The sequence below is a fragment of the Hyla sarda genome, chromosome 3 (assembly GCF_029499605.1).
Source record: "Hyla sarda isolate aHylSar1 chromosome 3, aHylSar1.hap1, whole genome shotgun sequence".
NCBI lineage: Eukaryota > Metazoa > Chordata > Amphibia > Anura > Hylidae > Hyla > Hyla sarda.
Window position 1 is genome coordinate 255,846,013 of NC_079191.1, and position 13,578 is coordinate 255,859,590.

At 41.3% G+C, this 13,578-nt stretch overlaps 1 protein-coding gene across 3 annotated transcripts in view; it reads left to right on the plus strand.

The window, feature by feature from the left end:
• Positions 1-13,578, plus strand: part of NKAIN2 (sodium/potassium transporting ATPase interacting 2) — a 948,625-nt gene that overhangs the window by 905,468 nt on the left and 29,579 nt on the right. For 2 of the 3 annotated variants that reach the window (XR_008891337.1, XM_056566470.1), the window contains one exon: positions 12,562-12,643. The exons of the other annotated variant lie outside the window; for it this stretch is intronic. Coding sequence is in view for 1 of the 2 variants with exons in the window: in XM_056566470.1 (XP_056422445.1) it covers positions 12,562-12,643 (82 nt within the window). In the remaining variant the exon portion in view is untranslated. The remainder of the gene's footprint in view (positions 1-12,561; positions 12,644-13,578) is intronic. 3 annotated transcript variants of the gene reach the window in all.

Sequence of the window (13,578 nt, forward strand, 5' to 3'; positions counted from 1 at the left end):
CTCAGATTTGTCATCTGCTTGAAGACTCATACTGTGCTCAGTGTTTTCATGGCCAGAGCAATGTGCATTTTTAAAAACATAAATTAGGATTGTAAAATTACATAAGTAGGCCAGGCAGCAGGGCGAATGTTGTGCAATGGATAATTACTTAACATTGCACTCTGACTTACAACAGCAGAGGACGTACATTGCTTGAATAGGAAATACGCTACGCACCAGGAAGCATACATACACTGGATGAGCGTGAACCCAATATTGGTGCAACAGGGGAAAATATATATATATATATATATTTTTTTTTTTTCTTTTAGAGTAAGCAATACCGTTATCCTCGAAATGTTAATAGTGTATGTTATTTTGTAATGTATAATCTACTGTATTTAGTGTTAAAGGGTAACTCTCATTAAAATAACTTTTTGCTATTGCACTCCTTATGGTAAATAAAAAATATTTGTAATATACTTTGTTTAAAAAAAATTAAGTTTTCTATGTTTTATTTGGGCTTAATAAAAGCTCAAGAGAACATTTTTCCCCTTCTTATACACAGACTGAGGACCAAGGTCCAAACACAGAAAGTGCAGCCTGGAATGATGAGGGGTATGTCCAGCCTCATCCAATCATAGCTCCTCTCACACTTAACTGCCATATGCTGTTGGTTGGACTCCCCCCCCCCCCCCCCCCCCCCGTTTTTTTACACCAATGTTCAATAAAGTTTAATGTTTGCCTGGCATGCTTATTGTGGTTTTGTTTATATTTAGATTTTGGATGTTGTTTTTTGGTGTAACATTGTTAAGAAAGTGAATGCCATTATCCTAAGATCTATTTGAAATTCTGGTTATCTCTGTTTTTGTGCCCATTCCATTATCAAAAAATGTGTAGGCACCAAATGAAATCAGGTCAAAACCATATCAACTGTAAAGGTAAATGTGTAATGCAATAATATAATGACAAGTTGATGCTAAAACTGTTTATTGGAGTGTCGGCGTCCATCCAGAACGCTATTTTAACAATCTCCCAATAAAACATTAATTATGCTGGCTTGTTTTGGAATTAACAATAATAAAACAAGAATGTTGAGATGCACATCATTTGGCCAGACAACTCCTAATTATCAAGGCAAGAATTAACAAGTAGGCTGTTTAAAATGTTTACGATTAATACTTACGGTTAATTTTTACATAAATCTCGAAAGGCACAATAATTTGCATATTTGTAACATACATCAACCCTTGTGGCTTTTTAAACTTTTTAACTCCAATAATCTTCTCCTTTATTCCAGGTCTGGGCACCCGGCTTGGGGCATGTGCGGAGCTTGTGGTTTCCGCTGCTAGAGAATGGCAGCGGTGATGTCGCAAAGCTCTGCCCTAGCCCATTGCCCATGATGTGAGAGCTCTATGCACACAGAGCTGTTATGTAATGATGATGTTTGAGCTGTGTCAAATGTTTAGGCGCATGCAATAAGCAAACCAAGCCCAGAGGGAAAATAACATGTCACTCCACGTCACTAGGACTTGGATTTTAAGGTAACGAAGCTGCTAAGTACAGGGCCAGATTATAAAGTTCAATCAGGAAGCCAGACACAGACGGACAGGCGGTGAACCACCTTGAAAGCGCAATCATATAATAAAATAGCTGAACTTTACTGTGGCAGAACTTGGTGGTCATGGCACAAACAAATGTTAGAGATCTCCATTAGTACTCCTGGTCAACCACACTATAACCCAGTAATTTGTGTTTAGTGTGTGTGAAGTGCCTGACAGTTTTCCTTTAAGCAGGAGTCAGGAGTGAAAGTCAGGTAGGAACATGAGGACACAACCATACAAACACTGTATAACAATAAGTATATTCAAAATACTGAAATGTAGTGACTTACAGTAGTATTATTTTAAAAAATTACAAACTTTCTTTGCATCCCAGCACATCATACTGGCCAATCCCACAAATTTATTCTCTCATGAACGTGTCAGCCACTATTTACAGGCAGGTCCACCACCGGTTTTCTTGGCAGACTGCTGTATCTTCATCATCTTCTCTTTCACTTGTCTGTGACAGTCGTACCACTTCTTTTTAACATCTTCGATAGATCTCTTATGCACACCAAGGGCATTTATCTTTTCACTTATTTCTCCCCATACTTTTCTCTTATTGGCTTTTCGCAGTTTCTCACTTAAAGGGGTACTCCTACCCTAGACATCTTATCCCCTGTCCAAAGGATAGGGGATAAGATGTCAGATCGCCGGGGTCCCGCTGCTGGGGACCCCCGGGATCTCGGCTACGGCACCCCGCTATCATTACTGCACAGAGCAGACTCGCTCTGTGCGTAATGATGGGCAATACAGGGGCTGGAGTATCGTTACGTCACGGCTCTGCCCCCTCGTGATGTAATGGCTCGCCCCTCAATACAAGTCTATGGGAGGGGGCGTGGCGGCCATCATGGATAGGGGATAAGATGTCTAGGGGCAGAGTACCCCTTTACCCTCCCACAAATTATTTTGTATTTTGGATAGGGGATAAGATGTCTAGGGGCAGAGTACCCCTTTACCCTCCCACAAATTATTTTGTATTTTGCTCTAACCTTTTTGTAAAAAAATTAAAAAAAAACATAAAAATAATGCATAAGATTCAATGAGGATAGATCTAATTTAATATTAAACAAAAAAGTTATGCAGATGTAGGATTATGCAAATAGTTGGGATGCCACAAATGACTAAAATAAACAATTAAGGTGTTATGTTATAGTAATCAAAATGAGCCAAGTTAATAGACATTGAAAGGCAAAATGTAATTAAACTCCCCCAGCACTAACCAGAGGAGAGATCAATATGCTTCCTACCATGGCCGGATCCTCCCCGCCGTTCGCCCATTATCTGCAGTCTTCTGGATATGCAAATGAGCTGCTAACTGGTACGTGCTGGGTTACAAGGCTCCTTCTGGCATCAGCATCGCTCTTCCGCAGCGCAGGCTGGCTTATGAATATTCATTCACTCCTTCCTCAGTGGAGTCCAGTACAAAGCGGTGAGGGGAGGAACAGTCAGAGGGAGGGGTTAAATGTTCATAAGCCGGGCGGCACTGGGGATGAGCCACGCTGAAGTCAGAGTGTCAGAAGGAAACTTGCAACCCTGCCCGTGCCAGTTAGCAGTTCATTTGCATAGCCAGAAGAATGCAGATAATGGGCGCACGGCAGGGCGAATATGGCCATGGTAGGAAGCATATTAATCAATGTCCCCCACACTACCAGCCAGTACCTCTGGTAAGTGCGAGGGGAGTTTAAGTACAGTTTCCCTTAACTAAGCGATTAGGTATGTCGGAAAACTTCATCACTTCTGCCACCCCACTGGTGCCCCCCACGAACTTGGGTTTGGAGCCCCCGTGTGCTAACACAGGAGCGCGTCACGACCCACGCACAAAGCGTGCGACGTTCGGCAATCTTAGGCTCTACCATAGAACTATATGGAGGGGGCGTGGTGGCCTCCTCCTTTGGCATAGATCGTGACGCGCTCCTGTACTAGTGCATGGGTGCTCCAAACAGGAGATAGCAGGAGGCACCAGTGCTGGAACCTCCGCCATATAAAAATTCCCAACGATCCTTCTGATGAGGACTAATTTTTTGAGCCAGAGACTTGACCTTTTATATCGCCGGGGCTCCTAGCGCAGGGTTCCCCTGCGATATTTATTTAGTAATGCCGCCTCTCCTTCATACAGACTCGTAAAGCACCCCACCCAAAGTGGCTTCAGCCATGCACCCTCTCAAGATCTCTAGGGGTGAGCTGATGTTTGAGTAACGGCTGTCACAGAGAGCTAGATTAGCTCTGTGGGAGAGCCGTTCCGCTAACGTCGGCTCACCCAGAGAGGTATAGAGATGGGGCATGGAGGTCTTTACAAGTCAGTATGAGGGAGTGCCAGCCTTACAAACATGATATCGCGGGGGGAACCTAGCTCTAAAATCTTTAGATTATCTACTATGTATAGGGTCTAAGTTTAACATGCTACCATGTAATTAAAGTAAATGGGTCTGCCGGGAGGATTTATTAGGGCCTTATGTAAATGATACCAGCTTGGTTTGTGGGAAAAATTTTGCAGCCATGTTTTTTAATATCACATTTAATGTAACCCCTTTTCTCAATAAAGATTGTAGTTTTACAGAATAAAATCGAGTAGGGTCCCCATTTAGTTTTTTATAAGTACTAGTGTCCCCTAGTTGTCTCATAGCCTCCTCAACATAATCTGATTTCCTCATAAACACAATATTTCCCCCTTTATCGTCAGGCTTCACGATCATCTCATTGTTCTTTTTTAAACACACCAAAGCTTGTTGCTGTTTTTAAGTCAGATAGTTTACAACTTTTGGATAAATGAGACTCTTAATTTCTGACATGACAACCTCGATATAAATATCTAAGCTGCAGCCCAGCTGTAAAGGGGGACAGAAAGAAGATTTTACCCCTCCTGTGAACCCTTTGTTTTCTCTAGGGGTCTCAGTATCATTCTCAAAGAGTAAATCAAAGAGCTCCAGCACAACTCTCTGATCAGTTTCCAATGGTTGCAAGTTAGGAAAAAATCAGGATCCTCTGCTAACTGAAACAGGGAAACAGATTCAGATTGAAGCTTGAACATTTTGTGTAGATTACGTTTTCATAAAGATTTAGCTAAATCAATATCAAATTGGACTTCATTAAACTTATTAGCTAAACAGAAATTGAGGCCTTTTGATAAGAGTGTGACACGGCTCAGATAACAGGCAGAATCTCCTACATTTGCCAAGAGACCTGCTTCCGCTTCACTCCCGGCCCTAAGGGTAATTGGTTTCTTCCTGTGCCACCCTCGGCAGGTCCTGCGCCTAAAGGGGCTGCCGACGTAGAGGAACCGGCACCTTTCATCGTTCTGTGTGTAGAGCGACCACTGCGATTTTCATCTGGGTTACTTCGATTCTGAGTCAGTAGTCCAATATTCCATTTTGGGTTTGGAGTTTCTCTGGTTCTTCGTAACATTACGCCTTTGTTGTCGCGATCTCTGCTGTTGCTGAAAGTTCCAATACACACCCGATTGGTGTCAAAATCCACCTTGTCACGTAAAAACGTTGCGTTTCTTTTCTTTGATTTCATTTTGTGCTGGCACTAATGGTTTTTCAAGCTTTTTTTGGAAAGCCTGCCATTCTGCATCCGTGAGACGTTTTTTAATCCTTTTTTTGCAAACTCCAGAGAGGATTGTATTAAGGTATATTCAAAATTGGAGTGATCTAACACTAGGCGTGTGAGGTTCATTGCATGTGTCACATGGGCCTGCTGCCATTTAGCAACAAAAGGCTTATTATCACAGAATTGGGAAATCTCCTTATGTGCATACCCCATGAGGGAGTGTTTTTCTTCCATATAGGACTCTAGCGTAATGATAGTCCAAAATAGTTTCACCTCTTTCTCCGATAGGGTGAAACCTTTATTTTCCAAGGCACGCATGCTTAAAACCTTACATTTATCCTCTGTGTTACATTGTGAAAAAAACACATCCACATCCTCTCGTCCCGCATTGATACCTGTAATGATTAAGGGATCTGCCTCTGCTTCTAATATGCCTTCCATTGTTACAGGTGTGCACAGATCAAAAAGAAAGCAGTCCAATACTACAATAGGGAGAAATATGCAATCCCGCACCACTCACATGTACTGGAGGTAGGCAGCTCGCTTGGCTCCGAAGTTTAATCCCGCAAGAGTCCTATGCTCAGTGCATAGAGAGAAATATATCCATAGAAAATAAAGAAAAAGCAATCCACGGCACCAGGTATTCTCTTGCAAGTAAAAGCTTCTTTATTCACTCATAGCGGGACATACAGAGAGGTGGAATATGTTGCCAACACGCACTAGTGTCATGTTATGCTTTGTCAAGGCATACTGGGAGGAGACGGAACGCCGTCTATATCCACCCTTGGGCCAAACATTTACTAATGTTCCCACATAAAATGTGGTGGATTTGAGTTCAGAGTGTAACGGGACACGGCAGGTGGTGGATCCTCTGGGCCTGTGTGGATGATGACGTGAGCCGTGCCAGTGAGCGGAGTCTAAGGTGCCACTGGTTTTCACCAGAGCCCGCCACAAAGCAGGATTGTCTTGCTGTGGCAGATGGTACCCAGGTCGCTACCCCTGGCACGACTCGCAGGTGGCGTGGCCCAGAAGGAGACTGACAGGACGTGGCAAGATGACAGTAGGTCAGGGCAGGTAACACATCTGCAGGGGGGGGGTAAGGTAGCAAGGAACAGGTACACGGTAACAGGGACACATGACTTTCACTGTGGTACAAGGTAACCAAAGATCCGGCTGGGAAACTAGGGAGGAGCTGATATTTAAGGACAGGGTGCAGGTGTAGACACTTGATTAAATGAGCACTGGCCCTTTAAGAGTAAGAGCTCCGGCACCAATGTGCCCTAGGAGGTGGGGGCACATGCACTGGGGCTGCGAGGACACGGAGAGGAGGAAGATGAGGGAAGTGAGTGAAGGGCTGGGATTTGCATGTGGGCACGTCCCGCGATGCGAATTCCAGCCCCGCCAGCAATGGGGACATGAGCAAAGAGTGCTCATGGCTGGCGTGTCCGGCTTGAGTGCAGGCGTTACAGTACCCCCCTCCCCCTTTGGTCTCCCCCTCTTCTTTGGAATTCAGAGAGTTCTCCACTATATGAGACCAGGGAGTTTCTGGAATGGGCAAAGGCTGTAAGGAACTTGCAGGCTTCTGTCGTGGAGTCTTCCGTCTTCTAAGATGACCAACTGACAAGGAAGAATGTCCCCAATTCAAGACTTTACATCTGAGTTTAACAGGCACAGAAGATATCACAGGGGAAACAAGACAGTGATCTTGGCAATATTGTCCCCGACAAGTGATTTCACCAGATTTCCAGTCAAGTTGTGGAGAATGAAGTTGAAACCAAGGAAGACAAAGAAGAATATCCGAAGTACAATGGCAGGCGTTACACAGAGCATGTGTAAAAAAGAAAGGGGAAAAGTGCAAAATGTAGTGTGCATCGTGTGCACACAGTGAGGTGCTCTAGTGCACAGCCAGCAGGCAGCCCAGGAAGTCATGCCAGTTAAATATTTATAATCATATACAATATGTACTGGTTGGTTATTGATTATTATAGCATTTTTGTGTTCTGTCACTTATAGTGTTTAGGTTGTTTGAATTGTTTTTGGTATAAAGGTTAATAGTAAAATTATCAATTGTTGATCACGATAAATGTTTTAGATTTTTTTTTTTTTTTTTTTGCATGAATGTAAAAAGTGAAGACATAGGAATCCCAACAGATAAAGAAGAATAAAAAATAGAATATAGTTGGACAACCAACTCTTTATAACATTAGCGAGTTAATTTGAGTCAGTACTCTAGAGATAGATAAGCAGGACAGCCCCACTATTAAACAGAGATAATACAGTTAAACATTTCCAAAAGACCACCTCTTTAAAAAGATCTCTGTCTAGATTAGAACAGATTTTTTACTAATTTTCGGTTCCACCATATGCATACTGTCCGTGTCCATTGAGAAGACCACTTGCTTATCTACAGTATTTTGTACATATTGCTAGTAAAATGTCACCAATAAGTTTGTTTTTTGCTACAATATTTGCAGCAAAATTAAACATAACTATTAAAACTTGTTCAGTCACACTAAAATTACCCATTACATGCACACACTTAAGGGCTTCAGTTTTAAAACTGGTTGTTGAAAATTTCAAGCTGTCATCCACTAAGTATTATTCAAATATTTCAGGTTTACACGTACTTGACTAATGCTTCATGTCAGAATATAAAACATGAATAGCATTGACAGCTTTCTTTTCATAATCTGCTATTTACCTGTCATCAAATAAAAGGCATTTCCATATAGGCTTATTTGTAAGTACGACCAACGTGTAACATCTGAAATAATAATAATTTAGTATGATTGTCATAGAATTTTCATCTTGGTTACATGTAAGTAAAATAACACATCACTGTGAGCAAAACAGAAATTATAAATACAATGCAATGGCCGATTCTGTTCAAGGAAATCTGCCTTCATGTTAATGCTGCCTTATCTGACCGGAGCATCAGGTTGACACAGTGTCATGAAGCATAGTATTAAGTGTTATTTGTATCACTGCCTTAATAGTATTCATAGTATAAAACCAGTGAAAGGCTGCATTCACACACTGCAGTCATATCTTTTTATTTCTTCTAGCTCACTGGTCATTTCATTGTATTTAATGGATCTCAATGCAAATTCCACTGTCTTTTAAATAATAAAAGGGTTAATCTTATTACAAACGTTAGCAAGCTTATGTCACAGTAGCTGGAGAAGGATATCTGGTACATTTTCCAATTAAACATACAAACCTTTGGAAACTAGGGGAATTGCAAGAACTGGATATGTCTTCAACTCCCAAGGCAAACCTGATGTAATATATGTGATGAGTGGCACTGGGGTGCCCTTGGTTTTTCATGTGGAAAGTAGTAGCCAGATACCATACTGGGTCAAACTTGGAAATAATAAAGAGCTTTACAGTAGAATTCACAAACAGTCTATTGTTAACAGTAGTAAGGGGGTGCTTGTGAGGAGGGACCCTGTAGCTGTGGACTGGCAGGGAAAACATATGCAGGGGAATGTTCACACTAAAGTTCACTTTTCTAGCCTTGTGAAATTTTAGGATGGAATGACACTGTCCAAATATACTTTGCTAAAAAAAATCTTCACCTCTTACTTTGAGCATATGGCTAACTGGTCTAATCCATGTGGCTGCCCTATGCTAAAAGGGAGTCAGGGCTTGAAGACTCCATGGACAGGTTCTAGTAAGTCTTATGGGAATAGGTTAGGGCTAGCTCACACTGCCATCGAGCTCCGTTATATGGATCTTGTCGGCAGTTCCGACAAATTTAGCAGAGAAAAAAATAGTGCAAGCATTATTTTTTTCTCCACTAAACTCCTGTAAAATTACTGGATCACTCACGGACCCCATGCAAGTGAATGGGGTCCGTCGAGACCTGGCAGTAGCTGTTTGCATCCGACCCATTTCAAGTTCCATTCGGCTCAAGAAAAAAAAAAGAGCTGACCGAACCTTGAACAGGTCGGATGCAATTGGCAATGTGAACCTAGCCTTAATGGGATCTGTCTTACAATTGCTTTACAGATCTACCATTAGATGGCAGCAGAGTAGAGAAACATTTTGCACATTGTATACAAATGTAAAAAGTTTAAAAAAAGCATAATGTATAGACAACTCACAGCACAAAGAGGTTATATAACATTGTGACATCCTCATTGGGGTGATTCAGGGGTTCCCATCAGCTGGAATGATGGCTGACAGTTCCTTAAAGGACAACTGCAGCGGTTTGACACTTATCCCCTATCCACAGGATAGGGGATAAGTGTTTGATTGCGGGGGTCCGACCGCTGGGACCCCCCGCGATCTCCCTAACGGGGCGCCGCCATTAGCGCTCATGGTGAGCGCTAAGGCGCGTAGCGTCGACCTAGAGGTCGACGTGATGCCCCGTCTCCTCCCCGTCCCCATACAGTTCTCTGGTTGAGACGGGGAGGCAGCGTTCGTGCCTCCCCGCCTCTCCCATAGAGATGTATGGAGGAGGCGTGCCGGCTGCAACATCATGCTGCGGCCGGCACGCCCCCTGCACGGGACAGCCGTGGCCCCGTACAGGAGATCACAGGGGGTCCCAGCGGTCGGACCCCCTCGCGATCAAACACTTATCCCCTATCCTGTGGATAGGGGATAAGTGTTAATCACGCTGCAGATGTCCTTTAACTGCCTCTGTGCCATTTGATCATAGCCCTGACTATCCAAACTTCCTCAGCAAGCTGGCAAAGTAGAGCACAGATTACACTGGTCAAAGCTATGCTAGGGAATAGCATTGTACAGTGTTTGCAATGAAAAAACTGCATGTAATAGTCCTCTATGGAGACAAAAAAAAAGTGTTAATAAATGTGAATAAGCCCCTCCCAAATAAAAGTTTAAATTGCTCCTCTTTTTCCATTTTTCAAAAAAAATTAAGTATATTTTCTCAATTCTGATTAGTTCTAATTAGAACGTCACCCAGTTAATATAGGTTTTGTGTTATCATGCTACTTTTAGAAGTAAATAAAAACTAAACCTCTATAAATTGGGTAACCCAGTAATCATATTGACCTAAAGAATAAAGATAATATGTAATTTTTACCATAAAGTGCACTGGGTAGAAACTAAACACCCTCTAAATTAGCAAAAGTGATTTGTTTTTTTTGTTTAAATTTTTCCCCACAAATAATTTTTTTAGGTTTTGCCATATATTATGAGGTAAAATTTAATGTATGATTACAAAGCACAATTGGTTGTTACACAGTACAAAAGGTCGCACATAAAACAAGCCATCATATAAACCTGTAGGTATAAAATTGAAAGAATGATAGCTGATAAAAGGCAAGTAGGAAAAAAAATGAAAACGCAAAAAGGAAAATTCGCTGTGTCCTCAAGGGGTTGAGACAGCACCTCTGTTAGCTTACCACCCAAGGATTGTCATCTCCACAAATTGTAACATTAATTTATAGCATTATTAAACATTGTGTAGCAGTGTTATGCTATTACTTCATGTGTGGAGCTGTTACTTGCTAATATATGTTTGTATCAGTGCTATGTACTTATGTGGCATTATGTGGCCTTGTTACTTGGAACTGTATGGAAGTGTTGTTTGATCTTATGAAACTATCTTGGCAGCAAATGACTTTTAATTATAGGTAGAATATGGCAAAACCCTTTGTACACCGATTGACAATATGAGGTTGGCCATAGGTCTATAGGATAGGGGATAAGATGTCTGATCGCGGGGGTCACGCCGCTGGGACCCTCCGAGATCTCTGTGCAGACAACCAGAGTTCTTAATATTATATTCAAAAAGCCGTGTTTGAGGGGAAATAAAGGCACAAGGGTTAGCTAAAATATGAAGCCACTGAGATCCAAGACATTTAATCACTCAAGAACCTACACCCTGAGTCCGCTCCCTTTCTATAACACGGGGCCACGGTGTGGCGCCGCGTCATAGCAGGTCAGGCCCGGCCTCTAAGAACGTCCGGGACCCGTAGTTAATAGCGCGCGGCACTTATTGCGGTGCCACGAGCTATTATCCCTTTAGACGCGGTGTTCAAAGTTGATTGCCGCATCTAAAGTGAAAGTAAACTACCCCTGGCTAGCTCAATGGGCTGTTCAGGACCACCACGGCAAAATCGCGGTGTTCCAAACATCTGGAGGACACGACGAGGGTGCCTTACCTTCCTCCTGTGTGTCTGATCGCCGAATGACTGCTCAGTGCCTGAGATCCAGGCATGAGCAGTCAAGCGGCAGAATCATTGATCAATGTTATCCTATGGGATAACAATAATCAATGTAAAAGATCAGTGTGTGCAGTGTTATAGCCCCCTATAGTGGCTATAACATTGCAAAAAAAAAGTGAAAAAAAAGTTAAAGATCATTTAACCCATTCCCTAATAAAAGTTTGAATCACCCCTCTTTTTCCATTTGAAAAAAACTAAAATAGTGTAAATAAAAATAAACATATGTGGTATCGCCGCGTGCGGAAATGTCCGAATTATATAAATATATCATTAATTAAACCGTACGGTCAATGGGTACATGTAAAAAAATTCCAAAGTCCAAAATAGCGTATTTGGTCACTTTTTATATCATGGAAAAAAATGAATAAAAAGCGATCAAAAAGTCTGATCAATACAAAAATGGTATCAATAAAAACTTCAGATCACGGCGCTAATAATAAGTTATAGGAGTCAGAAGATGACAGTTTAAAACGTATACATTTTCCTGCATGTAGTTATGATTTTTTCCAAAAGTACGATAAAAATCAAACCTATATAAGTAGGGTATCATTTTAATCATATGGACCTACAGAGTAAAGAGAAGGTGTCATTTTTACCTAAAAATGTACTGTGTAGAAACTTAGATATTTGGGTAAAATGACTAATGTCATTACAAAGTAGAATTTGTGGTGCAAAAAATAAGCCATCATATGGATTTTTAGGTGCAAAATTGAAGAATGATGATTTTTTTTAAGTTAAGGAGAAAAAAACTAAGTGCAAAAACAGAAAAAAAACGGGTCCTTCAGGGGTTAAAGGGGTACTCCACTGCTAGACATCTTATCTGTGACATCACGCCATGCCCCCTCCATTCATGTCATAGACATGAATGGAGGGGGCGTGGCATGATGCCACAGATAAGATGTCTAGTAGTGGAGTACCCCTTTAAACGTCTTGTATCTTTGTGGTCACTTCATAACCCCTGCGCCTTTATTTCCCCTCATCAGCATTTCAGGCATGACATGTTGATGTCTCTGATCCAAGGACAGTGTAGAATAGTGATTCATCATTTTACTATTTCCCCTCATTTTGCAACATGAATCATTTCTGTTCATTTGGGTAATTAGTAACTCTACTGATTATTACCAGCCTGTCAGGTCTCCCTGCAAGTCCCTTAGTGATGAATGGAAGCATTCTGCCTGAGGTGAAAATGATAATGAGGTTTTTTTTTTTCTTTCTTTATTTTTTTGCAGTTGATTTTATAGGTGGCTTTGACTCATATGGCTACCAGGGTCCTCAGAAGACATCTCACTTACAGCTGCAGCCCATGTATATGTAAGTATTGCATTTCCACACATGCTGTGAAAGACAGTTATTAAAAGGCTATTTCTGCTAAAGGATAAAAAATACAAATTAACCACATTCACATTTCCTCTGTTCTGACCCCGGGCTACACGTTTCGATATTAAGCCAGATATTACTCTTCTCACTTTTCAGAGTAATGATCTTTGGAAATGGGATCTGCTTAGAATTAACTGTAATGGTTTCTTGTCTTAAATGTGGAAAATGATATATGACACAGTTATCTTAACTTTCTCCTTTAGACTGATACCAATATTTTTTACAGTATTACAGTTGCTGCTTGAGTTACCGAACCATTATATATAGGGGTCTTGTATCAAGGTGCTTCATGTTCGCCACACATTAAGTGGACTAGGACATTGGGATATTGTAGAAACACATTAGGTTATCAACCTTTTAAACCCTGGCATGGTGGAAAAGGAAAAAACAATATTTCTTACAGTTTTACAATATCAGTTTAGTTCTGTTGGTTATCAAAAGCTATTTTCAAAAAAGAGGATACAAATGGTATGAAGGCTAAAACAGCATATGGTATTCAGCATTTTGGGCATAAAGATAAAAGCATAAACAGAGAATACTTTGGTAAAAAATACAGATCTCATTTTTTTGTGTAGAAAAGTACCACTTAGCCTTAACTCTTAACTGCCATATAACTAAAGGAGTTTCACACTGTATATGCACTCCGAACTATAACGATGTTGTGTCATAAAACCGGGAAGGGGGAATGAGGGTTGTCAGCTCCACCAGAACAGACAGATGAGACACTAGAAGGGAGACAAGACAGACAAGGAGGAAAAACAATTGTAGTACATTAGGTCACTCATCCTTCCCAGATTTCAGCCAAGGCTGCCTCACTGCTTCAAATTGGGTTTGGGAATCTTTAATCAAACTAGTCAATGTCTAACCAT